The sequence below is a fragment of the Thermobia domestica genome, chromosome 5 (assembly GCF_964235325.1).
Source record: "Thermobia domestica chromosome 5, izTheDome1.hap1.1, whole genome shotgun sequence".
Taxonomy (NCBI): Eukaryota; Metazoa; Arthropoda; class Insecta; order Zygentoma; family Lepismatidae; genus Thermobia; species Thermobia domestica.
The window spans coordinates 33,921,305-33,943,639 of NC_137458.1; the positions used below are offsets into that span (position 1 = coordinate 33,921,305).

The following is a 22,335-nucleotide window of genomic DNA, read 5'->3' on the forward strand; positions in this document are numbered from 1 at the left end:
TATTATAAAGTTATTTATAAAAATAGACATACTTTGAGCAATAATTAAATTCATACAGAAACAATAAATAAGTATATTAAACTACAAAATACAAATAATGTAGCGGACATGTTAAACACATAATTCAAAGATCAATATAAGTAATATTTTTTAGTCATTCGTAGTATCTGTCTTTGAACCTACGTCGTCCGCGCTGTTTATTATTTTTTAACTACACAACATAATTACACAAATACAAAGCGGTCCTGTCAGTATTACTTTACTGTAATTTTTCGGAATGAATATGCTTGCTTCCTGAAGCAGATACTAACTAAATGTACTTTAATAGTGTCCTTTGGTGACAGCTACTTTGTAATTTACACATTGATTCTTGACAAATCCCTGACGATATATTTTTTTACTGAACTTTAAACTTTCCAATTAAGTTAATTATCAATAATTATTTTATTACTTATAATTTCTCCATGAGGTGCACCTTATTCCATAAACACAAAAATTACATGATTACCTTCTGGGAACGTTCCGGTTTCTATATTTACACGTACTAGACTAATTATGTACCACAGCGTTATAAGGATACGTCACTTATTATTTGCAATACATTTATAGTTAATTAAGTCATTCCAGGTACTGTTTTTGATCTCAATTGATCAATTTTAATTTTCGCACATATTTTATTAACCATACTGTGTACTTATAATCTTATCATAAAAACAAGATTGAATAGAGTTTACTTTAATATCAGTTTCGCCTTAGTAGGTCGAGTGATTTCGTAGATAATTATATATTTACGTGTAAAAGAATTCTTTTTTCTCTCTGCTTCAGTTTCCTTCTATTAATTCAATAAAAATAAAATTAATATTAGGGTTTGCCATATCTATCTATCTATCTATCTATCTATCTATCTATATATATATATATATATATATATATATATATATATATATATATATATGGTAAACGCTAATATTAATTTTATTAAATGTATTTTGAGTTGCTTTTATAAAATGTTGCTTGGAGACTATTTTGTATTGTTCCCCATTTCTTCATTTCTTCCAGACCTAATAGATGAAACAGCTATAATCTTGCCATTTCGTTTGTACACTGAAATATATACGATGAGCAAGTTATAATGTGTATCAATTTATCTGTTTTTCACTTATCTGAAGAGATAAATACATAATGAATAAACATACAATTATCAATATTCTCAACGGTTCTGTATTTCTAACAACTTTTTCACAGCAAATAATTGCTTTCATTTTTATTATTCTTATTTCTTCTTCATGTGTGCAATGCTAATGAATGACCTTATTATTACTTTTTATTTTGTTTTATTTTATTTTATTATTATTTTTTAAACCAAAGCACACCATTAATCTAAGAAAAGTACTATCTTAAACCATAAGTATTTATTTCAACAAGCTCCTGTAAAATTAGCATCAACATCTGTTACCATCAAACATAATCGAATCATTCATTTAGCTAAACAAGTCTTGAAATTTTAAGACTTATTAGTTAAAGTCTTTAATCTATCTAGCAAATGAGTGAAACGGGTGGTAAACATCTTATCGTTTAAATGAATAAATTAGAGTTTCCCATGAACTGAATAAAATAAATCTTAATATAAAATACAACCAAGACTGTACCTTGAAATATTACAAGCATCCATAAATCCAATTAACAAAATAGTCAGAAAACTCTATGGTTGTTATTTTCATTAAATACACTATTGATTATCAGCAATTGAGCATTACAACTATAAATACACTTGTTCGCATAATCCATTTAGAATTTTAAAATGCAAGCATTAAGCAAAAATTTTTAAATCAGTCGCCTTAACAACAAATCAGTAAAAGGTCACTAGCATATTCGCATTCGATCATTATATTCACGTGACTCAAAAGTCAGTTTCCACACCGAAAAACTGCATATGTAACTCAAAAATAAAATGGTGTTAAGAACGTCTTCGGGAAAACTAAGCTAAGTAGTAAAGCCGTCTGTACAAACTGCTATATTGTGAAAACAATCCTATGTACCGATACGTCCAATCCATCATCTCGTAGCAAGAAGATGCCATATAGCACTACGCGGTTCCTGTTTCTTATTTCTTGAATGAACTCTTACTTGAATGGAATGCGCACCGTAGGATACTTGACTGACCTCCTTGCTCATGTTATCTTATACTGTGGGACCGGTTTATGGCTTTAATTAAGGATACCATCTATGCTGAGAAATTACAAAATTTGAAGGATTTACGACATAGCATTGAAAACCTTTCTGATTAAATTTATCACAAAAATGTTACCAAAGATATATAAGTCCTATCATCGTTATTTAGAATGTAATTCAAATGTTAGGAAACATAAGATGCATGCATGGTATATATTGTGCTTCTCTGGCCTTTCTTCAGCAGAAAATATTTATTTATTAAAAATATAATATTGTTCTCTCTAGAGGAAACTGTCTTTTCTGCCACCTTCTATATATTATCGTTAAAGGCTAGTGAAAACGAGTTTGTCAGACAAAGGCGTGAAACGTTACAATCGTATTTAATACAGGAAACATGAACCAGCTTCGACCAAAATGACGTCTTTTAAGTGTCTTGGGCCCATATGAGTCGGTAGTGATGTTGGATAAAAATCGTGAGGGAAGTGATTAATAAGGACCGGCACTAAATTTCGTGTAATAGCGCGTATCTTACAACAAATAAATTTCTTTAATTTCGAGATCGTATGGAGATGATCGCCAAGTTCGTTTTCTTTGAGACGCGCCAAGGGGAAGTACGAAATTTTCTCATTGTAACAAAACAAAGGTAACTCATTGAGTTTCAACAAGGCGACGTAGGCACAAACATACATGCATACGTTTGACTTCATTTCTAAGTTATATAATCTTCTGTTTCGGTATTTGAATTGACCACCTCATCTCCAGATTTATCAGACTCGCACTGATTTCATTGGTTGTTCTTGAAGCCGAGACTCCCCTTAATTAGAAAAAACCTCGAGGAATTGAAAATCTTAATTTCTCGTGAAGTGCACACGATTTTACAGGAAGAAGCCCCCTTCACAAGTTCATTCTCAAGTGAACTCCAAAAGTGCATCTATGCGGTCAGAGGACATTTAGTACTAATTTATTTAAAAAGAAGCCCAAACTTATATTCTGCATTGATTGTATGTGTCACCGTTCATTAAATGACAAATAAGATTTTTAGAGTTTTTTACTGTACGTTATCTATTGGATTGAAAAGGTACAACGTACAGCACTTTATAGTTTCGCTTTTTTCGTTGTTTAAGCAGTGTTACTTTTATTCCATTTTTAGACTATATGAATCCTCTGAGGTTTCTCACTTCACAATTCGATGACAATAATCGAAATCCTCTTTTACTCATTAAAATTATACACTTCCTGCAGCTATGCCCGTTGAATTTGTCTTTGTACATCTGAAATTTCAGTCTGTGACACTGACATTTTTGAAGCAAGGGTTAACATCACATATAAAGGAAAATCTTCAAGTTATGTACTAAGCGAAACCCTTAGATGAAAACACATACTCGGTGTGTCACTACAAAATGGATTTTCAACACAGCATTGTACTAATTTTGGTTATGAAATAATAATAATAATGATGTAAGAAAAACTAAGTTAAACTAATTCTTGAAGTAAAAAATTAATAGTGGATGGACAAGTAAAATGTGAAATTACTAGTACCATTATTATACTGCTATATACTTAAAGACTAGCATTTATTTACATTCATAAAAATGTTTAACCTGCTTTTTTAAATAAAAATAACATTGTGGTTTTACTATCTTGAACACACTTTACAAAATGTTTCGACTTACAGTTACTTCCAAAAATATTTCATCATTATCGGAAACATGACATTTATCTTCTAGTTTTTGAAATGCCACTGACATGATTTCCACTCCTTTATTATCTTCACCATTCAAAGGTTTTCGAAAGTATTCACTGTAATCACCTACACGACGACGAACGAAATCCTTACTTCTGTCTTTTAAATTAATCAGTTTAAAAGTTACTTTCTTCCTGAAAGGCCACTCCAAAAGAGCGTCGTATTCTCCAGAACATATTACAATACACAACCAAAAAATACTAGTAGTAGAAAGCAAATATTTACAAGAGTACAACATTACTCTTAACTTATACCCGTACTGAGAGTCATAAAAGTAGTCACTGTATAAAGGATTAAATATTCCATGTAATTTAAACTTCTCCGAAATATTTGAAATTCTCCACAAAAATGTGCAATCACTCCTAGCTCTTGCTTCAATCAATTTCATTTTCATTTCTTTAAGCTTCTCTTCTAAGTTTACGATTGCAATATCTTTGGCTTCCAACTTTTTTGAATGTTGCTCTACCATACCTTTCGTAAGTTCTGAATGGCGAATAATAAATGTTTGCATGTGGTTACGTAATGCAATGGGAAAACCTTCGTAACTGCAACCAACACTTTCAAAGCTACATTTCGTAAAGAGTTTAATACACTCTTCATCAAGATGTGTAGCCATAGCCCCTCTTTCAACACTTATGCCACAATTCTCTGGACAATCTACTAGGAATTTCACGCACTTCGAATGATGATCTTCCAAATTTTTGGCCTCCATTTCCTCACTACAATATTCACAAATGACCAGTCTTTTAGGACATTCCTCCAACAAATGTTTCTTCATATCTTTACGCGGCATTTCTCTTCCACATTTATTTTCGCAGTAAACATGAATTAGATCACATACATTGAAATGATCTTGAAGTATATCAGCCACTATTTCAGAAACACAATATTCACACTTCACAATTCTCTTACTGCAAACATTCTCCATATGATGTTTCTTATATAACTTTTGGACCATTACAGCACATTTCTCACATCTAATTAAAGCAAATTCGCAGATTTGGATGTGTAGTTCTAAATTCACTTCTGACGTTTTCTTTCCACAATAATTACAATTAGAATAAGCTTCTTGAGAATGTTTCTTTTCATGTTTAGACATGTCGAAACGTTGTGTTTTCAAAGAACATTTTGTACATTGTATAAGTTCTGCTTTACATTGTTCAATATGATTACTATGTAGTTGCTGAGTGTTAAATTCTTGTGAACAGAATTCACATTTCAATATCTCGCCAGTGTAGTTGTTATCAGTATTGACAGTCGTATCAGTTTGCTGTGATTGAGTTTCGCCACGTATACAATATAATTGGTGGTTTTCTAGGTCTCCTTCGATATACTTTTGGCAATTGTGGCAAAGCTTGTACGTGGGCATTGCAGCTAATGATAAGTATTTCATAAACTTCGAATACAGGTTTTAATTTTATTTGATTTTCCTACAACTTTGGAACGCTGTTGCGCTCTAGATGAAAGAATAAGGAAACATTTTAGTAGTTGTTCGTAGCATTACAAAACGAAAACTTGCAAGTCACGATGAATAGTCAAGGAAGTAGTTAGATAACCAAATGCTGCAAAAAAAAAAAAAAAAAAAAAAGTATATCAATGATTTTTCTTATAAATTCACAAAATAATTCTTGTTTTGAAAATTCGGTCGCAAGGACAAATATATGAGTATACATCTAAATCTGTCATTTATCTTTATATTAGACTCCGAAGTTTGTACTACAATTATTTGGACTAGAATGAGCGTGTTTTTCAGTGGGAGTAGTAGCCTTGGAACGCAATTCACAACTTAACTTAGAGCGTTTATCCGTAGTTACATTCGAAATAAAAATAAACAACATAATTTTCTTGATCTCGTTATAATCTCGTAAAAATATTTAGAATTATTAACACTTTCGTAGCATGTTGCTAACTGTTTAAACAAAACATACAATAGTGGAATTGCACACCTTCGCACTGCCTTATTTGAATTTTCAAAGCCAACGGAAATGAGGGGAATGCTATCTACTTTAAAAGATGAATGTATTGTTTATCTTACGCACACTTATTTACTGCAGTGATATGTTACTCTGCTTAAGTATAAATACACGCTATGTAATTTATCTTCTACGACGCATTTAGATGCTTTGACCCATTTTGTGTGATGTATGGTTAAAATATCTTGACATTTTTTTTATTATTTTACAGTATTTCCTTACGCTACAAATGGTAGGAAAGTATAGCAAATTTCTTGATAAATATATAAGTTTGTCATGAACACACATTTATAATATTACCATAAATTTTAGTTTAAAACATCTTACCTACTCACGTTTCTTGAGATGGCCATATTCAGACAACTATATGTGGGACATTCTAATACTTTAACTCTAAATATATACCTCAAATTAATCAAAGTACACATACGTTTGTTTGATTTAATTCCAATTGTGCGCAAGAATACGAAGCTTTTCAAGGAGAGGTGGGTTGTGACGACTGTACGTCTGAAGCAAGTTTGTAGGGAAAGTAAATTCGGCAAAGTTATAAAATATAAGAAAATTTAAGTTTACTTCAAAGGAGGGAATGCAAAACAATCACATGTTAAAAAAAAGCGTTGTCATATTGTTAATACTAAATATCTTTCTGCATCTTATAGCCTATAAAAACGATGGATGGGAATTATAATAATAAATATAATGCAGCGAACGTAACTTCTCAATTACTTCTAGTATGCGAAACTTTAAAAAAAAATTAGAATGATTTAAATATGGAGAAATCTTTAAGGTTACGCAGTGAAATATTTAATTCAGAGTTTCTAAATATATCGTGTAGGTTAAAGGGAATGTACGTTTAATAAAAACGGATGATTATATCAAGAGTGCTCATTCACCTGCCCCTAAGATCCATAATGCTACATCTCTAATTTCTGTTACGTCATCCTCAATAGCAATACATACGTGAAGACTTTCTCAATGGTTCTGTGTACTGATCCCTGCAAGACGAGAAATTTTTCATATCTCTATTCTCGTCTCAAAATCGAGACGAGAAGTATATTTTCAAATGTGAAACAAACACGAAACATGACAATTGTCGAAAAAAATTAATTTTTCCTAGCGACGTGATTTTTATAAGACTTCTCGGGTTATCAGTCAGATGAAGGTATTGATATCCGATGTTTCGAATGCAAATTTTGCATTCATATTCAGGGATTGTATTGAAGAGACAGGAGATATGGGTATGTATATATGGTGACTATTTAGGGGCAGAACTTTGAATGAGGGCTTGTGATTGGCTGAGAGAAAAGTTGGCTTCTGATTGACCAAGGGATGCTAGCTCCTGATTGCCTGTTTTTGTGGCTACGAGAAACGGCTTTGTTGAATGTCTTCTTTTTTGTTTTTGAAAAGGGCCGATCATAAAGGGCTAAGTTGAAACCCATTGTCCTTGTTGAGACTCTTCCTTTCTCGTGAGATAGCTATGGTGGCTTTGTTTATTGTTCTGTATCAAAAGTCGTTGCACTTGACTATTATGGCGATATTTGAAAACTCAATTTTGTGTCCAATCTCTACGCTGTGTTCTGCTGGTCCTGACTTTTCGTGTTGCTGAAGGCTTGTGTAGCAGTTGTGTTTTGCATCGTTGTTCTATTGTACGGCCAGTTTGCCCTGTGTGCTCTGCAACATTCACATCGTATATGGTATACACCAGGAACGCGCAGGTGAAGGTCATTTTTCACAGTTTTGAGTAATGATTTGATATGGGCTGAGATTTATGAATAACTTTTATACCATGTCTAGCAAGTGTTCTGCTGAATTTGCCATACAAGCTGCCGATGAAAAGTAATACGGTAGCAGAGATAATCTTCACTCTTTTTCTTTTTTGATTATTCGTGTTGCGAACTAATGGGCCTTTTAATGGCTATGTTGATATCTGAGACTGAGGACAGGTAAAATAATTGATGATGAAAACTAGAAAATAATTTCCCAACAAAAAGAACGATAACAAAATGTTCTTAAATGACTTCTCGACCAACACCAGATGACTTTCAGAGGAACAAATCCTACACAAAAGGGACAGTGAAAATTATTTAAGGCTTGTTGAACTAATAGCCCAATTTGATCCTGCAATGAAAGAGCATATACATACAGTATTGGCAAATGAAAAGCAAAGATGTCTGTCATACTCGGAGAAAAACATACAAAACAAATTATTGACTCTGATGAAAGACAAAGTAAGAGGATATATACTAAGTAGAACTAAAGAAGACAAATACTATGCTTTGATCCTCGAATGAACACGCGATTTAAGTACGAAAGAAGAGCTCTCTGTTATTTTGAGGTACCGTATGTTTATGAAACAAAAGGTAAAAAAGTTGAAATTTAAAGAAGTTTCCTATATTTCTTTGAAATAACAGACACTTCAGGAAGGGGATGTCAGAAACACTCTTTAAAAAATGCAAAAATACTATTGGAACATTCCTAATTGGAGAGCCAGGGGATAAGGGCTACAAAAGGAAATTTAGGAAAAACAAGAGCTTATTTTGTACCATGTGGCTGTCACAGCCTAAACTTCAAACTAAGGATGCCCCAAAACCCTCAGTGTCAACAGTTATCCTTTAGCGATTGTTTGTGTTAGTTAGCTCAACAACAAAATGTTGGAGAAAATTGTTAGAGAGTCTGTCACAATCACATGAGGTATCATCAGTATTTGGACTTTCTTTCATATTAAAAGAACTGTGTGTATCTCGCTGGAAAACACGTATTGAATCACTGAAAACAGTAAGACACCAGATTTGCAAATCCGACAAGCAGTTTGAAACTTGCACGAAGATGCATCACTTGAAGACGAGGTTAGAAGTGAGGCAAATTCCTTGTTCGAAACAATTCAAGATTTTGGTTTCTTAGTGTCTTTGACTTCATGATATGATGTCCTGTTTCAAATAAACATTGCTAGTGAGATATTGGAATCAAAGATCGTCAACTTACTTCAAGCTGTAGCTATTTTGAAGGCCATTGGGCACTTTTTGACGGGCTTTCGCGAAAATGGATTTGTTAGTTTTTAGTGAAAGCCAAAGAGTGAACTGAAGATTTAGAAGTCGAAGGAAAATTCGGAACACAACGGATTGAAACAAAGAAGATGGAGTTTGATTATAAGGCTAATGATGAAACACTGATTGGTCCCCAAAAACGTTTTAGAGTTGATTTTTATACCATTTGTTGAAACTGTCTAAATGGCTGTACAAGAGAGGTTAGAACAGCTTAAGGTCAAAATATCAAAAGTTGAGTTTCTTTCTAAATTGGACGAATTGCTCAACGGAGAGGACTCGTTTGCTAAATACAACGACCCAGAAGACCTCCTTTCAGCTAGGGACGACAGTGACATAAAATTAGCTCAGTTATTCGAGAAGCCGATCTCTATCAAGCACCTCATACCAAATAAAGGTATGTTTTACTTTTAGGTTTATCTATTCAAAATTTATCATCCAGATTCATTGTTTGGTCAGTTAATTCAAAATTTTTATGGATTTAAACAATGTTATTATTTTTCATTTTTTAATTTTCAAAATTAAAGAGCATTATTTTAATTCCTTTTTGTTTGATTTTAGGCGGAAAAACACCTCTAAACCTGATGAACTTTCTATTGGAAACTGGATCTGCAGGCGCTTCTGCAAATAAGTCCCGTTATGTGAGATGATGAGTAGTTTTTGGCTTCTTAATGGGTGTGTATTGCTCCCTCCCATTAGAGCCTACATCTCACGGCGTTAATGCTCTTTGACGGATGTTGAAAATTTTATAGCTTGTTGGCAAGCTTGAATGACCTTTCTTGAGGTAAATGACACTTGTATCGTGGTCTTTTGAATCGTGCCGTTCATCGTAGGAACGACCCTTGGGAGGCCACATGGGCAAGGGACCATGAAAGCTTTGTTTGCTCAGCGCGGAAGGTATTTGTTTGGACCATTGCGACTTTTGAACAGTTTTAAAGTTATTACACATATTAATAAGAGGATTGGATCATTGTATGGATCATGCGATGCACCCTCAGGGGTCATTGATATTATTATGGTCCTGAAGAGCTTAACGTTATTATTATTACGCACATTAAAATGAGGTTTTGACTATTGGATGCGTTCCAGGGTTTAAAAATGCACCACTACACATATTAAAAAGAGGTTTTGACTATTGGATGGGTCCCCAAGATTTAAAAAAATTATTACATATATACTTAGGTAGTTTAATTATTTTTGGTTTGTACGTTTCAAACTCAGAACGTTCGTAATTGGATGGAAAATATTCACAAAGATTGTTTTCACGAGGTTAGATTCGATATTCGTGAAAATTATTTCTCTGGTAATTACATGATTTAAAAATGAACAACCTTGTTACGAAATGATAAATGTTTATTGCAGAAGTTCATTGTTTAAAATTTCAAACTTCATTTGGAAGTACTAAAATTGACTGTGAGCTAATAAAATAATTGTTAAAACTTCCGCGAGCAGTTGGATTGTACACTTAACGGAGAAACCTAACTATATAAAAGAACAGTATAAAAACGATTGCTTAATACTGATTAATTTTATAGTAGGAGAAAAATGTGAGGAATAAAGGTATTATTATTTATTCACATATTCAACGAACTTAGAAAGTTCGTTACTGAATTCTCTATGTCTGTCTGTCTGTTATTTGCGATTTGTTCAATTTTGAACACTGCATTCGATAAAGCATCAAAACTATCAGAGAAAGTGATTAAATTTTTTCGCGTCACTTTTACCGTTCCCGAGATATTGGCCAAAAAATGACCGACTCCCAGAGAGTCAAGGAGCCATATCTCGGGAACCGTAAGTCATTTTGGTGTTGATCAATATCTAAAAGGATGGTAAATATTTTTGTACCAAATAGTGACCGGTGGCCACTGGTTTGGCCAATGTCCAGTTGGCCAGTGGCCACCAATGAATATTGGTACCAAAATGTTTAATATTCTCTTAGGTATTGAGCAACACCAATATCATATCCCTATGAGTTACCGTTCAAGTGATATTGGCCAAAAAATGGCCAATTTCTAGATGTTTAAAGAGCCATACCTCTGGAACCATAAATTGTAGAGAGATGATATTGATGTTGATCAATACCTAAGTCGATGGTAAAAATTTTAGTACCAAATAGTAACAGGTGGCCACTGTCCAACTGTCCACTGGTTACTAGCCAATTGTATAGTAGTCATGTCTTAATATCGGTACGAAAATGTTTAACGTTCTCTTAGGGATTGATTACCACTAATATAATCTCTCTGTGACCTACCGTTCCCGTTATATTGGCCAAAAATGGCCAATTTCTTGATATTTAAGGAGTCATAGCTCGAGAACCATAAGCTGTAGAGAGATCATATTGATGTTGATCAATACCTAAGAGGATGGTAAATATTTTGGTACCAAATAATAACCGGTCGCCACTGTCCAACTGGCCACTAGTTTGCCACTCGCCAGTTGTAAAGTTGCCATCAATTAATATCGGTACGAGAATGTTTAACATTCTATTAGAGATTGTTTAACACCGATATCATCTCTCTCTATGACTTCTCTTTCCGCGATATTGGCCATAAGATAGTTCCGATTTCGGCAGATTTAACCTTTTCCGGATCCTGGCTTTTGGGGCTATTTTTTTAGATTTTCAGTCAAGCAGCTACTGTATCGTCACTATTTATCCTAGGATCATGGTTCATACTTCATTCTCTTCAGAATAGAGTTGGCTTTCAAATGGTACCACTTGCGTGCTCATACCGTATACCAGCAGCGGGGAAAAATGTCAAAGTGAAAATTTCGGAGGGAAAAAATTTTTCTCGAACTTTGGCCCCCCTGGCCCCCCTGTGTGATCGTAGCCATCTAAAAAAATCTGATAAATAGTACTTGGTATACTGAATGTGTGTGCCAAATTTCAAGTTTCTATCTTGAATAGTAAGGGCGGGAGAATTTTTATCAAAAATTCCCACAGTGCCCCAAAGTACCATAAAACACTATGATCTCAGGGAAAAAATCCTGAGACATCCCTAATTACCCTAGGACTATAATCCGCCAATCATTCTCTTCAGAATAGAACTGTCTTTCAGGCGGTACCATTCATATGTCTCCATCATGTATGTAAGGCGGGAAAATGACGAAATACGGGATTTTTTGGGGCAAAATTTCCTTTTTTTCAACTTTTGCCCCTCTGGACCCCCCTGTTTTTACGCAGAAATCGAAAAAAAAACTTCTGGTAAATACTACTCGGTGGACTGAATGTTTGTGCAAAATTTCAATCTTCTACGTGAAGAAATAGGCCCGCCAGAAAAAATTTCCCTACCATGCCCCACTTTTACCCTATACAGAAGTATATTTGGATAAAAATTCACTGAGATGGCCCTAATTACTCTAGAATAATAATTCGACGTCGTTCTCTTCAGAATGGAACGGCCTTTCAGACGGTATGACTCACGTGGTCCTATCATGTTTATTTTGGCAGGAAAATAACGAAATACGGAATTTTTGGGGTAAAAAATCCCTATTTTTACCCCTTTGCCCCTCTGGTTCCCCCCCCCCCTGTTTTAGCAATGACATCGGAACAAAAAATCTGGTAAATAGTACTCGGTGGACTGAATGTTTGTGCAAAATTTCAATCTTCTACGTTCAAAAATAAGCCCGCCAAAATATATATATATATATACCGACAATGCCCCATATTTCCCTATATAGAAGTATATTTTTCAAAAAATCCCTGAGACTTCCCTAATTACCCTAGAATAATAATTCGACCGTCATTCTCTTCAGAATGGAACGGCCTTTTAGGCGGTATGACTCACGTGGTCCTATCATGTATGTGAGGCGGGAAAATGACGAGAAACGGGATTTTGGGGGTAAAAAATCCCTTTTTTTTACCCCTTTTCCCCTCTGGTTCCCCCCCTGTTTTAGCACTGACATCGGAACAAAAAATCTGGTAAATACTACTCGGTGGACTGAATGTTTGTGCAAAATTTCAATCTTCTACGTAGAAAAATAAGCCCGCCAAAAAATATTGAACATAAGCTTGAAGAGAAATTTTTGACTTATGACGTCATCACTTCCTATGTCTGGATGCAGGACGGTCTGAAACCATACGTAATGTCTTCTACAAGGCCTCTGGACTTGGAAAACAAAAAAACCCGGACGAAAAAGCTCAAATAGAAGAGAAATAACGCAATGTACCATGAAAAGTGCATATGGTACAAATTGTACCATAGGATTCCGAAAGGGTTAAGGAGCCAAATCTCGGGGACCATAAATCACACAGAGATCAGATTGGTGCCGATCAATACCTACGAGGCTGGTAAACATTTCGTACCAAATGGTAACTGGTGACCACTGATTAAGTGTCTACTGGCCAACTGACCACCGTTCCCCAGATATTGGGCAAAAAAGTTCGAATCTCTAGATATTTAGGTAGCCATATCTCGAGAACTGTAATTCATAGAGAGATGATAATTTGCTAATTTTTGTGAGAAATTGAAGAAGGTGCGAATAAAATGATTTAGTTTTACATCCAGGAGCAATGACAGTTATCCTTCCCACTACATCTCTTCATTATTTTCATGTTCGTTCTGGCAATGCTCTTGGAGCATTCTCAACTGGTTTAGTTTTGTAGTTCCATACTATATGGTGGAAGAACGGACTTTTCCAATCACGCTTCGAAATGTTCACGTTAGAATCTGGCTAAAGAATTAGAGATGTGTGCAAACCCCGTAAGAAAGTTGGGGAGGTGTGACTTTCTCCCTTAACGTTCTGCGAATCAGAAGCGAGAGTTTGTACAGCGCCCACTGGATGAGGGCGAAAACGTATACAGAGAGGTCGTGAACCCAAGCAGAGCGACAGAAATGGGATAAGCAAGGTTGAAAACACACAGGTCGTGAACTCGGATAGAGGAAATGACTGGAAATTATTTTTGTTAACGACTCTCGGTACGATGAGTATAGTTGTACAGAGAGCATTTTGATGGTATCATTGTTAATTTCAGACATGATATCTAGTCAGCATAGACAGAAATGCTATTTGAATTCACATTTAGAACGGATAAAATCTGTTATGTTGTCTGGGAACTCGCGTAAAGTACTTGTATGGGTTTGATAGCTTTCTGACATACATATTTCACAACCTTCTCTGTGAGCAGTGTTATGCGGATATTAGTTTTCAAGGATTCGTAACTATGGTGTCAGTTCCCTTCATTGACGCGCAACATGGCCTATCGGAAAAAATTTAAGTAAGACATAGTACCACCTTTCGTGATATCGTTCGCGAAAAAGATGATGAACATAGATTTTTTTGATATCGATTCTACTTAAGGAAAATGTCAGAAGTTGTTCTCAAGTATACATTCGAATGACAAATCCCCGAAAGAAGAATTGAGTTATACACTTCAGGTAGGTAGCAATTTAACATAATATAGGGCCTATAGCATATTGTATATTACGTACTTCAGTAGATGACATAAATAATTTACTATATATCAATTACTACAATAGAATTAGGTATATATATATATATATATATATATATATATATATATATATATATATATATATATATATTCTAAGAATACAATTTAGAAATAGCACATTGATACAACAAATTAATCACATTCTTTTTCCTTTACATAGAGATTCCATGTCTAGCGATTCATCAATTTTGGTAAGCATTCCAAAGTATTCCAAACAGCTATTTCCTCAAATAGTTTTTTAGTAGAATGTAGTTAATAGATTAGAATAGCTTAAACTTAGTAGTGTCGACAATAATAGTAGTAATGATAAATTAGATTGACATAGAGTTATATTGTAAATTAAACATTAAATGGCAATTTGAAAATAGGTTTAGGACAGGTTATTTTCCTTTCTCCAGAAGGCAGGGTCTTGTATTTCATTTATATTCCCATACAGTAGGAAGTAAAAATAATAATATAACGTTAAGAATATTAATCAGTATTCAAATAATGTTCTTTGCAAAGTTAGGCTAGGTTTCAGAGAAAAGAAAGAGGTGCTTGATAACCTTTATAAAGCAGTACTGAATATAGAAAGGATACGTATTTTGTATTTGCATATTGATTCTTTTTAGAAACTTGCTAAGTGATGTATTTGCCTTTTCTTTACAGTTTCCTAATACAAATTGTAGCTGATTTGACTCCATCAACCATGTTGTAAATACTCTACCAATAGCATCGTCTTATTCTTCACAACGATCACAAATACTGCGATGTGCAGCACATAAATATTAATTATAATTATAATTATTACAGAATCTCCATAATCACTAGTTGCAATCGCCACCTAGGATAATTAATGTATTATTAAAAATAATTTTGATATGGAGGAGGAGAGGTAACATAAACATTGTATGATATTTCTTAAATTGAGGATAAGCAGCAACAATATGCAATTGTAGAATATTTATGCAGTTATCAAGACACAAAATTACCAGTGATGCTTATACCTATATGCTGATTAAACCAGTTATCACTTCTGTAACACTATGCTTCCTTCTTAATTAAATATGTATATCTGGAGCAATCGGAAAAGATCCATAAGAATACCGAAATTTGAAAAATCAAAATTTAGAAGGCAGTAAAGCGCCTTAGATGATTAGGACATTCGTATGTAACGGCATTATGTTGTGGAAAGAGTGGATCTAGCCATATAATATGATTACTGCTGCATCATTATCTTGCAATGCCAACCTTTAGAAAAACAATACATATTTAAAATGGCTAATGAGATTTACTTATAACAGTTTTACCGTTTTCAGACAAATTTTAAATTTTAAAATTGTCTTTCTGACGGGTAGTATTAAAAATATTATACAGCCTAATGTACTTAATAATAAAAATTCTATAGGGACTATATTTAACCGTAATAATAAAATTCCAAGGACATTGTGGACCATCCTTCTTCTTCTGCAAAAACCACTTTCACCATAATAATAACAATAGTAATAGTATATCGTATAATATACGTACTAACAAGAAATGACGACACATGTATGTGTACGTAGCAAGGTAAAAAGAAATTCCCGCCAATTAAATTTCTCAGCTCACAACTTTTATTTTTAATCTTTCAGAATCATAGATTCCTCTAATAATCCAATTTTAGTAATAGTACATGTATGTGATGATCAAAGGTATAAAAATAAAAAAATATCACATAACATATGTACTTCTTAAAGCAAGAAAGATCATTCACTTAAACAACTTGCTGAAACTCATTCCCATATCCTCACCCCCTCTCCTAACAGGACATCATGTACCTACAAGTGAAAGTTATTTAGAAACCAAAAACAACATATCATCTTATCTAATGGGACTTGTTTAGTATTACAGTCGATTCTACTAATACCAATGTCTGTAGCGTAGGCGGAGCGAAGCTCTTTAAATTAAAATTAATAAAAAATCTACCTAAGGTCTACTCTTTCGCAAGAAAAGCTCTACGGGGTTGCAATTTTTCCATTCAAAATGATATTTCATTGTCATTAGATTGTGATGACTAATAAAACATCTTTGGCTACTAAGCTAGCAAGATCCACTGCTAAGTATATAATACAGATTATTTTAATCAATTTTCTGTAATATTTTTTCTTGGTTTTTTGCACTACTACCGTCAATTTACAGTTATATTGATGTACCTTTTCTAGAAAAGTGGATATCAAGGTTTATATTTCTGAATTTTTCCGTATTTTTTCTAATGCAGTGACGTAACTTTTTCTAATATTAATATATTTAGACTGAAATGCACTTTTCATGAATATTAAATCAAATAAAACTTTTGTTAAAAAATGTGTCTGTTATTTTCCACCTGACAAAACAATGAACTAAATAAAAGCATTTGTTAGGAGTTTGCTCTTTGCACTACAGTAAACACGGCTCTCAAGTTTGAGAAAGCCAGTTAAAGGAATAAGCATTAGGAGATATCTTAAAAAAACAAAAATAACGAAAAAGTACTAAATGCTTTCATATTTACTATTTATTATATACATATTTACTATTGTGTATTTATTAGTTTCAGTTTTTGGTTTCTAATTCCTTTAAAATGACTTTAGGTATTAAGTTTCTAGAAATTTTCAGTTATAGATCACCCACACAAGTTTTAGAGTGTCTTCTATATCCATTTTCAGTGTAAGATCCACCAAAACTCATTCTTCCACACACACACAGCATTTTGCTTTTAGGCCGCCCTGTCAATATGCTCTTTAGATACCACGTTAAATATTTTATTTACTACGTTAAGTATCAGAGGCAAGTCGAATTGCAGTAGAGAGAAATAACAAACAAGTCTCAAAGTTTTCTTTATAGTCATATGAGCTTGATATACGGTACTGATGAAATTAGTTAACAGACATAATGAACAGGTACCCAATTAGCTGCCATTACACTTCATGAACGGTTATGGCTACCCAGATGTAGCACGTTCAACGTGATGATGCCTGGTTAGTGCAACAGATCTTAGTGCAACCGATTTCTAAGTTTCTGGATATGAGTTCCTTACTTCTTAATTCACGTAATCCCCGAATTGCCTTATGATATGAAAAAATAAAATCTTTTAGTTTTACGACTCAGAGTTATGCCTTTGAGGCTAAGGAAGGTGATGATAATGACCGAGATGGTGGAATGAAGAAAGCGGAAGGAAACAGAAGAACGTGAGAAAACCTTCGAAATAGTGTTTGTTCAGCAAAACGCCTACTTGGCATGAGCTGGAATTAAACCAGGAATTTCACGCACCAGAGAGAAATACTCTACCACTGACCTAGCGCGGCCCTTTATTATGATGAGCTAACACCACAAAATGTTAGTGGTCCAATTGAGAGTAGAACCAGGACTACGTACTACGAAGTCACATGCACTAATAATTCTACTAAGCAAATCAATACCGGTACATTAAATAATAAAGCAAATTGTTTCTTTTTTCACGCTCTTACTCGCAGCTGCAGACGTTACAATTTTATGCTTATGCTGACGAGACAGAGCATATTTCTCTAAGAGTAGAATTCAGTACATAACCAATTTGTTAAAATCTTATGTAGGGTTATCGGGAACATTTAGAAAGTAGGTCCTGTTTTTAACATGGCTGCACATACTGATGTGAGGTGGAAAATTTTCCGCTATATTTTTCCGGAAAATTTTCTGTTCTAAAAAAAAATATCAGTAATCAAGTAACAATTCCTCAGCAATCATAAAACTGATTGAATTCATATATAGAAATGTTAAAGAGTGAAAGATCGTTTAAAGAACCTGAAAATTTTCATGGCTCAGACAATTTTCAGTACTATGTAGAAACAAGGTAAACAATTTTTCATGAATCGAAATATTTTCTTTCTTATATGGAAAAATTGAAGAACTTTTTATCAGTCGGAAAATTTTCATCATTTTGAAGCAAACAGTAAAACAACTTTTTGTGAATTGGAAAGTTTTAGGGGAGACCGGGGCTATTTGAGTCAAGGGGCTATTTGGGTCAAACTTAAGAAAAAAGGTCACTGCGCATTTAATATGCGCACCAGTACGCTGAACCTACGTTCAATTGTAAGTTCGTTGGCTAAGGGAAGGTTGTATATATCTTTGATCTTCTAGTTTCTTATCGCTTGCTGTGAATGTGCGACTATTCTGAGCAAGGTGAGTTGCAATACTTCATATTTTGCTCTGATATAAAATTGTGTTTCTATGACATAAGGTGCTGAATATGTGTAAATGCAAATATTTGTAAAGTTATTACCGTACGCGTAAAACAGAACGTCCATATGTTATAACTGCAAGTTTTGGTGCTCTCCTGTGTTTCGTGTGAAAGTAATACGTTCCTACGTAAACTTTAGCAAAATGGAGTTATTTGAGTCGAAAAAATGGGGCTATTTGAGTCAATGGGGGCTATTTGAGTCAGGTGTAAACTTATGTGAATATATTTAATTTATGAATTTTAATTTTGTATTATGATTCAGCCTCCTATATGGTCATGTATGTAAAACAAAACACTTTATTTTCTTTTTAGATGGTACGGACATACAAATCAAAACATAAATACAACAAGTGGAGTAATGAAGACATGGAAAAGGCAGTGCAAAGTGTAACAAAAGGTGATTTGAGTTTGCGTGGAGCTTTACAGCTCTGCAATGTTCCTTTTGAAACTTTGCGAAGAAAAGTGCAGATCGAAAAGTTGAGACTAACTTTGGGTGATAATAACGAAATAGTTCAAAATGTAAAACCAAAAGTCATAGGACACCACGCAGTACTGACAAACGAACAGGAGGAAGAGTTGGTGTTGCGAATTATGACTCTTGCGGAAAAGGGACTAGGTTGCACCCCTGAAACGATTCGAAAAGCTGTGCATCGATATGTAACGATAAATCAAATTCCGCATCCCTGGAAATACAAAGGATTAGCTGGTGAGGATTGGTTTTCAAGTTTCATGAAAAGACATCAGAACTTATTACGAAAGACTGAGGGACTTTCAAGAGCCCATGCTGAGGGCGTTAATAAGGAAGCAGTGAGTGCCTTTTTTCAACTGTTGAAATCTGTTTATTCGACGATTGGCGTCAACACTAAGCCACAACGTATATACAACGTGGATGAAACAGGTTTTCCTCTTAACAACAACCCAAACAAGGTCATTGCCAAGAAGGGGAAAGAAAGAGGTGGTTGCTCTCACTGACGTCGAAAGAGGCGAGAATGTCACTGTAATAGTTGCTTGCAACGCAGTTGGACAATACATCTCACCATTTTTTATTTTTAAAGGTCAGCGCATGAGAGAAGAATTCATAAACAATCTACCACCTGGTTCTCATGTTTCATTATCAGATAGTGGTTACGTTAATGAAGAACTGTTTGTTAGGTGGCTGGAGTTTTTTTTCAAACAGGGTTGAGGAAAATGTTTATTAATTTTGGATTTACATATTTCTCATTGTTCGCTACAAGCTCTGGAATTTTGTGAGCAACATGACATTGAACTTTTGCGCTTGCCACCTCATGTATTACAGCCTCTAAATAAAGCACTATTTAAACCTATGAAGACTTTTTACCATCAAGAAGCTACGAAGTACTTTTATAACATCAGTCCATCACAGCCCGAAAGTTCAGGTAATAATCGAATTACGAAAGCCAGTTTTGGAAATATATTTAAGAATACATGGGATAGAGCAGCAATTCCATCATATACATGGATTCAGCTCTACAGGTTTACTCATTTCTCATAATCACCGTCTCCTTTAGCCTAACCGGCATAACCGTGGGACGTAAAACTCAAAGATTTCATTTCATTTCATTTCAGCTCTACAGGCATATATACATACAACCCAGATCCATTCCTGAAGATAAGTTTCTTCCCGCCAGTTTATTCAACACTACTGAATTTGCAAGCAAAAGAACCGATATCACTTGTACAACTCTCACCTCACCGGAAGATACAAGTTTAAGTTCAACTACAGAAGTTAAAACAACAGCAGAGATTCCCTCTTCAACCTCAGCATCAGAATCTGAAGAACGTCCATCAGCAACACCATCATGCTCAACATCGACGTTCTTCCAAATTCTTCGCACTCCTACAAAAAAATGTCAAAAGTATCTCCACGAAAAAGAAGCGAACTACTCGCCTACTCACTTCTTCCGAAAATGTCCAACAACTTCGTATGAAACGGAAGTTATCAGTGAAGGGATTTGGCAAAACTGGCTCGAAAACGATAAGCATTAAGAAGAAAATATTAAACAGACCTATGACCTCAAGTGTTACGTATGCTGCACGTGATAATGGCAGTGATCAGAATAAATCCGAGGACAATGTAGGCCTACCATGCGGATTCTGCAATGTGAAATGTTACTCTAAAGAATCAGTCGGTAAAGGGGAGTGGATTCGCTGCCAATATTGTAAACAATGGTGCCATGAGATATGTGTTGGAGCTTATGGGAGAAAACAGTTTGTATGTGGCAAATGTCTCTGAGTTTCACATTTCGCGATAACTTTCATTGTCGCGTATTTCAGAAGTTTGAGAAACAGTGATTTCTCTGATGTTCGTATAAAAAATAATTATAATTCTCTTAGGTTTCTCTAGCACAAGGTTTGGATTTCTCGTACTATACATTTGATTTTAATGTATAGGACTACTAGTTAAACGGGAACACATGTGTTATTGTCAGTTCAGTTTTTATTTTAAAAGTTAAATTTGAACTAAAGTTTTCATTATTAATGTGTGTTATTTTTATTTACTGAAACTTAATGCAGAAAATGTAGAAGTATGCGAAGTTTCTTTTTATGTTATTTTCTCAGAGTTGCCTTTTTTCTTTCTTTGCTTTTACAAATGTTTATTTCAAAAAGGATAAGTCAAACTACTCGCAGACGAACCTGTACGTGTACGGTATTATGTAACAGATAAGAAAATAAATAGCCTTATATTATTAGGACGCTGAATAAGTTTATTCTTAACTTATTCTTAACACCCTTTCTTAAACATTTGCTCTACTTATTTTCTTTTCCTTTTGACATGTTTTTACAAGTTATATATAAAAGGGTATAATTTAATAATATATATGAATGCTAATGTGATTAATGTAAACAATGTTGATACAGTGAAATACCCAAATAGCCCCCTGAGAAACCCAAATAGCCTCGTGATTTTTGCTAATCTCGAATTCTGCCATTTTTATTTTAATTTCGTTTCCTGAATTTCCATGATTTAACAGGTTCTTTATTCTTTAATATGATGTACTATAGTAAAGTATGTTGATTATGGTCTAATTATCTAAAGTCTAAAGTGCGTCATTTTTTGGAAATGTTGAGTTTTCCCTTACTATACTCAAATAGCCCCGGTCTCCCCTATTGCTCTGTAGAAACAAGTGAAAGGAATTTTCATAGATTGGAAAATTTTCATCACGATGTAGAAACAAGTGGAAAAAACTTTTCATAATCCGGACAATTTTGGGTATTATGTATAGTGATATTAAGTGGAAAATTTTCCACTATATTTAACTGCACATAGAGCTACAAAATTGAATTTCTGTAGAAGAAAGTTAGTCAACAACAAATTATAGGGCCTAATTTTCCAATTAGTTCTCGGGAACCGGAAAATTTTCTAATATTTCAAGTTGGGAAGTAAAATTTTACACAGTGTTTCTCTCTCTCTCTTCCTCTACGAGCTCCTACGTTGCTAAGCGGTTAGCATACGAGCCTTTGGCATAGAAAACCTGGCTTCGATTCCCAGCGAAAGCTCATGTAGTTCGGATTCCACGTTAATCAGTTGGTCCCGTCTTATATAGTCTCACTGCTGAAAGGGACATTAAACTCACAATAAACCCAATTCAACTCTTCCCTCTCTCCCCCCCCTCTCTCTCTCTCTGTGTATGCAAAGTGCAGAGAACATACATCCAGTTCTTAGAGTACAAATATCCAATTCTATTATTTAAAATTTCAATTTATTAAAATTCATGAATATT

The 22,335-nt window shown here is 34.1% G+C and overlaps 1 protein-coding gene across 1 annotated transcript in view; it reads right to left on the reverse strand.

Annotated features, from left to right (window-relative positions):
• Nucleotides 1–962: 962 nt before the first annotated feature.
• LOC145684625 (TNF receptor-associated factor 4-like) overlaps nucleotides 963–22,335 on the reverse strand; it is a 34,003-nt gene continuing 12,630 nt past the window's right edge. The window contains exon 2 of the mRNA XM_081757015.1: nucleotides 963–5,478. Within this exon, the coding sequence (XP_081613141.1) occupies nucleotides 3,825–5,309 (1,485 nt within the window). The 5' untranslated portion in view covers nucleotides 5,310–5,478 and the 3' untranslated portion in view covers nucleotides 963–3,824. The remainder of the gene's footprint in view (nucleotides 5,479–22,335) is intronic.